Genomic DNA, 8,620 nt, shown 5'->3' on the forward strand with positions numbered 1-8,620 from the left:
CTCTGCTACGGGCACAGCGCTGAAAGGAAGAGACCGTCTATCCTTTCCACGTACTGAACTGAAACACAACGGAACAGGAGCCTCAGGGTTCAGAGTCAAAGTGAGAACTGAGAAGTACAGCGAGGCCTTTGCATTCGAGAGAGCACCGCATTAGATTTTTCTGCGGTTTCCCTACATGTTACCAAAGGGAAACGGGATAGGGATTTTGAAACCATGAGTCTATCTAAAAAGAATATCTGCCTTGCCAGCATTAGAAGGGCAAAAGCCTGTACTCCTTATTCATGACCCAACATTTTAGGTATGAGTACAACACTGAAATACTGTTTCTCTGAAGCCTCACGCAGCAATAGTATGTCACTAATTAAAATTAATTATAGGTGTTGAAAACCTTAGAATGCAAACCCTGCCAAACCGCAAAGGCGTACTAATCCTCTTCCAGTGCTTCAGGTTCAGGAGGAACAATAACTTATTTTCTAGTTAGAAAATGACTAAAGCTCTCACGTCTCCTCAGACAGGTCTAAACCCTAGATTCTCTTCAGTTACCAGTTGGATCCTACCCTAATCCTTGCCGTGATTTCAGTTCTGAACCCTACATCCATCTCTTCAGGGACATAAAACTACTCAACAAGAATGGCTCACAAGGTCTTTGTATGGCTGGACCAAAAATACAGACAGACAGAGACACACAGGCAACACAACAACTGGGCTGAAAAAACTGCTGAGCAAGGGCAGAGGATTAATGGCTGTGTAGAGCCTCCATACCGCTAGCCGCTAACTCGCGGGCGCTAAAAGTAACAAGCACAAGTGCATCTCTAGAAGAAAGTAAGGCTAGCTATAATTTTTCTGAAAAAGGCCCTGATTTTTGTTGGTGTGAAATTGTAAAGGAAGTCATTTTACATCTTCAGAAGCATGGTGATCGGGGCTTCCAGCTAGTCTGTTGCTACATGTATCCGAACTTAAAATTTCTACAGAGAAAGATACCAGTGAGGTCACATCTAACCGACACGGCATATATAGAATTTTTCAAAATGCTGAGAATAACGGATTGCTTCGCACCACCCTTAGACTTCCATGTTTCTGTAATAAAAATCCCTAACTGGATTAACAGAGTACTATAGAAGCCAAAAAGCAGAAGACCATATACAACTCTTTACATATTCTACTGGTTGCTTGCTTCTTGCAAGCCAATCCTAAAAGCACAGGCCTCATATGGTGATTAAAAACTTGTGTCATTCAGTTAGTTTTCAATCCAGACCAAAGTAATAGCTTTCAAAATTCAAATACAACCTCATGTTACCTGGCATTACCTCCAAATCTGTACAACTAATAGACACCAATGTTTAAAGAGAAACAGCAGCCCTAATGCTTCCATGGATTCTTACCAATTTTTCTAAGTTGCTGAGTAATAAATAAGCCTTCTCTCTAAAGTTAAAGGCCTAAAACAAATTCCATATTAAATGAAAAATGTTTAGTAGTAAGACCAGATTTAAACTGAAGCACATAATTTGTATTAGTTGGTGTTATAAATTGTATCAAATTATTACATGCAAGCCCTTGGACTACACTGTTAAAGATCTTTAAACTTTTAAATGCTCTCTTCCTGTACAGTTGGTGCAAGAATTTCTAAACAAGTGTAATTAGGAGCAAGAAAAACAATCACCAGTTAAACTTCACACCGCAAATTTCCCCACCCAATCTTTCTGAGCTTTAAATGACCAGAACACTGGAATTTCAATAGAATTTGTTCTCCAGTATATTTAGTAGTCTTCCATAGTTAAAGCTATTCTATTACAGAAAATACGTTAAAAATATCTGTTTCTATTCTCCTTCTAGAGCATATTGAGAAAATTTGGCAGCAAAAATGAATTCCTAATCTATGTGATTGCTCTGTTGTGACAGAATTTGCATGCACTGGTCAGAATAGACAGTTAAACAATATTGGCCTTTTTCTATATATAAACATTCCCTCAGAGATGATCTGAATTATTTCCTTAAATGAATTTCAAGCAACTGCAGTAAAAACCTTGCACATTCAAGATTCAGTCTCAAGCATAAGCCAGACAAAGACGGGGCCTGCCTGGCATGCTCTGCTCCCAGCTCCACTGAGCTTGCTGAATTCTCCTTTAAGTCTCCTTGGCAATCCTGCAGCCTCTCCCTCCCTTCCCTGCCGCCGCACTTGTAGGGTCCTCTCTGGGTCCCCTCTGGGTCCCCTCCAGCCTGCTGCTCCGTGCTGGAGGAGGGGTTAAACCTCTTGTGCACCAGTGCTCTGTACCTGTGGCTTCGCGGCCTTTTTAACTTGCCTGACTTCTATGGCTGTATATTTTGTATCAGTGTCTAATAAAAGCCAGCGAAATAAATGATCGTGAAGACTGAGCAGTGCTCCCTGTACTTCTTATTAAGGAAGCAACGTTACGGTGAATTATGAGTATATTGTACAATGAAGTCACTAGGGAATAAAGATCTGACCGTACATTCATCACTGCCTATCCCACAAAGTTGGGACTAATCTACAAACAGTTTGTGCCAACACAAAAAAAAAAAAAAAAAAAAAAAAAAAAGCAGCTTACTTTATCACAATATTTTCTTGCTATTCTTAAAATGTTCCTGCAGCCCATAAAGCTCAGTCATCCAGCACAAGTTTAGGAAACCAGGATTAGTATTAAATTTTCTAGTTCCCACCAAAATGATACAATAAACTAAGACTAAGTAATAGCTCAAGAAAAAAAAAGACTACGTTAAGATTTTCTTTCAAACATCCTATTCAAATGGCTGTTAACAACAGAGATGATGTAAGAAATACACACTAAAAGCTTCACAAAAAAGCTTGCTCTACTGCCATTTTCACAGAAATGAGAATATATACATTGTTAAAAGAAGGTGACAGCTATGCCCCAAAATAGCAAAAGACAGAATTAGATATCTAAAACTTTTTTCTCTTCAGATATTGTGGGATAAATTCACTCTAGAGATCCAGAACTTAAAACAGGTCTTTCATTTCAAATCTTGCTTTTAAAAGGTATTTGGCTACAAAAGACTTTGACCTAACTGAAGCACTAGTTCACAATATTTACAAAAGGAAAGCACTCAAGTACTTTCTGAGTTTTAATCCACTAGAAGCTTGCAACAGCCATGTTTTCAGAACAAGGGAGAGGGCAAGCACGGGGGAAAGAGACAGCAAATCTTCAGTCATTATAAAAATGTAGCATGTTTATATTTGGAGGAAATGGAAATTTCACTTCTGCAAAAGCTTCTTTTTATTTATTTATTTATTTTAATTGACCCGCTGCTCTACTCCTGCTAAATCAAGCTACTCCTGTCCAAAGCGTCAGCCTGAGTCGGCCTTGGCAGGGCGGGCGGGGGGAAGAGAGGAGCTCTGTTTAGCTCTTTTCGGCATGCTCTTGCACATTCAGAGGAATTAACTCGTGACCTTTTTACGCAGTATGACAGGTCCTACGTTGACATGGGAGTCTGAGCAGTCAGAGACCAGTGCTGCGAGGGTTAAGCCAGGGAGGAGTGTACATAAGGTGGTAGATTCAGAGCCAATGAAAATATTGTGCTATAGTTAGACACTGGATACTAAGCAATGGTGACTATAAAGGTTGCTCGAAGCTGAGCTCCTGTAGATGACACTAGCATGTTGCCCTTAGCTTCTAGGCTTACAGAGCAGAAAAAAACCGCAGGAGGATCAGCTCAGCTTACCTGAAGTTCACACCAAGCAACTTCCACCCACGTCTCCGTGTCCAGACCCTTATAGACCGTTTTGAAGGATCCCCTCCCGAGTTCGATATCAAACTTCAGGAACCTGCCATCCAGCGAGGTGGCAACCGCTTTCATATCGGCCTCCTCCTCAGGCTCCTCTTTCTTGGACTTGCCCTGATCTTTGGAAGCATCTGTCACCTCTCTCCTTTCCGCATCTCTGCCGGTCTCCTTCTGCTCTTCAGCCCCCGCTGTGCCGCCAGGGGCTGGCCCCGTCTTCAGCTCCTCGGCAGGCTCGGCCTCCGAGGATGCCTTCTCCGCCGCCCCGCGCCCTACCTTGGCCCTCTCCGCGATTATCCTCCGGGTTTTAGGGAGCAGGATAATTTTCCTCTGATGCTCTGACTCGGGAAGGTCGAAAGCAGGTTCCTCCTGGTCCGAGTCCACCACGCTCCTCCGGAGGAACCGCTGATGGACCATTTTGGGGTCCTTGGCGCAAGGCACGCGGAGCGGCGGGGCAGGGGCTCCCTCGGTTCCCGGCATTGCAGCAGCGTCCGCCCCGCTCCTCCTGCCGCCGACGGGCCCATCAATATTCATGCTCGTCTCCGCAGCCGGGGGAGCGCTGGGCTCGGCAGCAGCTGGAAACCCGCCACGGCCGCCGCCTCCCCGCCGAGGTGCCGCTCTGGCATCGCCCCCGGTTTCCATTAGATCTGAGGTCTCCGCGCCCGCCGCCGCCCCCGGGCCGGGGAAGTCACCGTGGTCCGCGCCCGCGCCGAGCCGCGCCGCCGCCACCTGCGAGGGACAAGGCACAGCGCAGCGCCCTGACGCACCGGCGGCCGCGGCTCTGCCCGCCGCCGCCCGCCGCCGCCCCCCGCCCGGCTCGCCCGCCGCGCTCCCCCGCCAAGAGCCATATTGGCACCTCGCAGCGGGAGGGCTGCGGCCGCGCCGCGGCGGGCCGGGGGCTCCCGGGGCCGCGCCGCGGCCTCCCCGCGCCGGGGGAAGGGCAGGGCCCCCGCGGGGGCTGCGGCCGGAGCGGCGGCGGGCGCAGGTGCGCGGCGCGGCCGCCTCACCTGCGGCGGGGGCGGGCAGGGCCGGCGCACAAAGGCGCTTACTTACGTGCGGAGCGGGGGGCTGCCGTCCTCAGCGCCATGGAAGGGGATGCGCAGGGCGGCGGGGGGAAGGGGCGGGTGCCTCTGCCTCCGGGTGCGTGTGCGCGCCGCGGGAGAGGGCTGCCGCGCCGTGCTGTGCCGTGCCGCGCCGCGCCGTGCCGGCTCCTCAGCAGCGGGGCCCCGCGGCCCGCCCCTGCGCGCTGCAGCACGCCCCTGCCCGCAGTGCCGGCCTCCCCGCGCCGCTCCGCTCCCGGCGGCCCCGGGCTGCGCCCCTGCCCGCGGCCAGCCCTGCGGCAGCCCCCATGGGCGGCCCCGCCCGCCCCACGGCCGCCGCGCCGCGGCGCTTTTGTCAATGGGGCGCGCTCCGCCGCCCGCGCCCCATTTAAGGCACCGGCGCTCGCGGGCCGCCAATGAGGCGGCGGAGGGCGGGGCCGCGCGCCCACCCCCACCCCCACCCCCACCCCGGGCCCGAGACAATGGGAGGGTCCCGGGCGCCGCCGCCGCCGCCGCCTCGCCCCGCGGTGCGGGCAGGGGCCGCTGGGGCCGGGGGCAGCGCCCTGCGCGGCGGCAGGTGCGGCCCGACCCGACCCGACCCGACCCGCTCCGCCCGCCCGCGCTCCCTGGCCCAGGCGCCTCCTCGGGCAGGCTGGCGCAGGGCGCCGGTCCCAGCCGCCCCCTGGGGCTGCTTTTGCCCGGTAGGGTCCCGCACGCAGCAAAGCGGAGACTGGTGCACCGAACGGCCAATTATTTAGACTTCCTACTTGCTTGTCATTTTTCAAAATCCTTCAGATGCAAAACACAAATTAAGAATAACTCAGCGCATCTGCTAATACAATCGAGCACCTTTCACCCCAGAACTGTTGATCTCAGCACACCATCTGCCACACAGAACCGGATTTACTTACTTTACTTCTTTACTGCTCGCAGGTTGGTAGCCTCCATGAATCATCCTGTGACTAAGGACCCCGCTGTGCAGTATGACTGACACTTGGTACTAGACTCAGAGAAACCTGGATGGATCTGAAGACCAAGCTCTGCTTCCCCTTAGGTCAGGTCTGAGATGCAGAACCCTGCTTTCTAAAGGCTCCGCCTTGCACTAGCCAGGACACTTCTGTTCTGCAGGTACACGAGGGGACTCTGGTCTCCACCACAGTCAAGCTTGCTTTCTTAAGTATTAAATTCACACGTACATGCATGCATTCAACATGTTTTGGTAAATAAAATGTAACTAACTAAAAAAAAAAAAAAGGTTTACCAGCAATTGTTCCTTGAGATTTCTGGATGCCACCAAGTTGACAGCCAGGCACTCATTTTTAATTAATTCATTTTTAATTAAGGATTATAAAAATACTTTTTTAAATAAGAAATCAGGTGGTTACTTTACACAGAAGCTCTGCTGTTTTCATTAAAAAAAAAAAAACAGTTGATGCCTTTAGTAATTCAGTGTTACAGACACATTCAGTCTTCCAATGGTTTGTTTCTTGAAGTGTTCAAACACAATACTAGTACCACTTGCAATTGTTGCATAAACTACAGGTTTGTATGAGCTATAAAATTACTGAATCACCTATTGTCAGTTCTGTATGTCAGGCTCTTCTTATGCTATGGAGAGTGGTTAATGGACAGAAAGCATTGTGAAGTTACCAAGAGAAAAGCAGGGACGGTGAAGAGGTCTGAAGCCTTCTCCTGGTTATCAGGTATTCTTGACCTAGAACTCCCTTCCCAGCTAGATAAATTCCCACTTCCATATAGAAAAACAACATTCAGGCTAATAAGAGAACTGAAAGTAGCAGCCAACATTTAACTCAGCAGGCAGACAGAAGAAAATGGGGAATAGTCTAGAGACAGCCAAATACCAAAATCAAAACAACAAAGAAACCACAATCAAGAAAAATATGGAAGAAAGGGCACCTGATTCAGCTACTTGCCTTTCACTGCAAGGCTTTTTTGGCCTTTGGAAGGCAAAGATCTAGACATTCAGATGAGGATCACATCAGAAACTAAGAGAGAAGGGATAGGACATCGCTGTCCTTTGCCCACTTTAATATTGGAAGTTTGAGATTACTCTGTAACCCTGAGGAAAAAGGGCAAAGAACCCTACAGCTGAGGAAGATTGAAAATTATTTCCCCAAAATAGATCTAGATCGTCTAGATTTGGAAGGATTCCCCTAGCCCTCCAACTGTTTCCTCAGTGTAGAAACAGTATTTACAAAACAAAACAAAACTGTTATCAACAAAGAAGAAAACTCTATTCCTTTCAACCTGTAGGAAGCAGCCTAAGAAGGTTATTACAGAGCAGAGCTTCAGGAGCAGGACCTGGACCAGGAACATAAAGGCTGCAGAGCTGCTTTGGGATCAGCAACATGGTAACTCCTTACCAGCCTCAGGCGTGGGGAAGCGAAGGAAGAACCATCCTCCACAATAGCTGAGTAACCTCTGGTATTTGTTGGGTTGTCCAGTTTCAAGACGGTTGCACGTGTCCAGTGCTCTTCCTGTGTCCATCTTCTTACTGAAAAATTAACACAATTTGCATGTCACAAACTTAACAGTGATCCACAGTCCAATGCTGTGAATTTGTTTACACAGGCTGCTTTTTTTTTAATATTACTTAAACAAAAAGCAAAAGCTTCTTCACACTCCCACCGTTTGACATTTTCTGTGCCGCTTTAAATTTGTTTAACGTATTCAACCGAGTAAGCTTGGATAGGAACATGTGTTTCTGTGCAGCATCAAATCTGTAAGGGGAGCACTGCAACATTTTGGCTTTATTTTGCATATAGGGCAACATTTCAGAGTGAATCTGGAACTGATACTACCACCACCAATAGTCTTTCCCAGCAAAATGATGCTCCCTAACAGATAGAGAAACATTATTTAGCCCTCAGGAAGTGCCTATCGAGGCCTCCCAGGGTGTTAATGGCCAGAATCCATACGGCAGCCGGCGACCCGTTCAGCATGCAGTTGAACGCTCACCCCTGTTCTCCATTTCAGCAGTCCCACAAGGGAGCTGCCGTTCAAATGCAAATCCCTGCTTGGGAAGGAGAGCTTGACAGCTACACAGGATGGACTCTTTGAGGCAACCTAAAGAGAAAGACTGACACACTATTTGTATCTATAATTTAGCCAAACATCCCTTAGCTGATTACAACAGAGCCCTACAAGCTCAGTTTCCACAACTTTTTCTGTTCCTGCCTTAAATTACCCAAAATGGAAATAAGCTATTGATTCTCTGGCTGTCCTGATTTCAGCTGTGTGCAAGCCAGTAGACAGACAGAGAGATAGATAAGGGCACACTTGATTGTCAAAGGGCATAGAAAAGGATAAACAGTTACAGTTTTCCTGACTGTTAAAGCAACATCAGAGCAACCTTGAAATAGATGCACCACTGATAGCAAGCTTTTATGCAGGTGGCTTTGTAAATTGTAGCACTTTTCAACAAAAAGATAGCCAAGGTGATACCTGAGACATACCAGTCTTAATCAAGCCTTTGAATTCAAGAACTGTTCTTGGTACATATGAAAGTCAAAATGTTCATCACAGTGGATGAAATTCTCCATGCAAAAAGCTGAACGAGCCGCACTTTCGCCCCTTCCTGCCCAGACCATGGATAGAGACTTCCCTTGACAAGCAGGTAATGCTATTTTGTCCATGACTCTCCCCTAACCAATCCATTGACTAATGTAAGGAACAATCAGCCACTAACTAACATAGAGCAGGACATCTTGAGAAAGTTAATAGCTAGAGTTATTTTTAAAAGGGAGGAAATAACCTTTTCTGCTAATAACAGCCATTATTTTCTTTCCGTATTTGTTACTTTG

General features: G+C 47.9%; 1 protein-coding gene across 10 annotated transcripts in view; it reads right to left on the reverse strand.

Annotated features, from left to right (window-relative positions):
- Positions 1-5,153, reverse strand: part of WNK2 (WNK lysine deficient protein kinase 2) — a 127,079-nt gene extending 121,926 nt beyond the window's left edge. For all 10 annotated transcript variants that reach the window (XM_064518887.1, XM_064518885.1, XM_064518883.1 and 7 more), the window contains exons 1-2: positions 4,810-5,153; positions 3,700-4,485 (exon numbers count right to left, since the gene is read on the reverse strand). In XM_064518887.1, coding sequence (XP_064374957.1) covers positions 3,700-4,398 — 699 coding nt within the window. In that variant the 5' untranslated portion in view covers positions 4,399-4,485; positions 4,810-5,153. The remainder of the gene's footprint in view (positions 1-3,699; positions 4,486-4,809) is intronic.
- Between the last annotated feature and the right edge of the window lie 3,467 nt (positions 5,154-8,620).

The sequence above is a fragment of the Dromaius novaehollandiae genome, chromosome 12, assembly GCF_036370855.1.
Source record: "Dromaius novaehollandiae isolate bDroNov1 chromosome 12, bDroNov1.hap1, whole genome shotgun sequence".
NCBI classification, from domain to species: Eukaryota; Metazoa; Chordata; class Aves; order Casuariiformes; family Dromaiidae; genus Dromaius; species Dromaius novaehollandiae.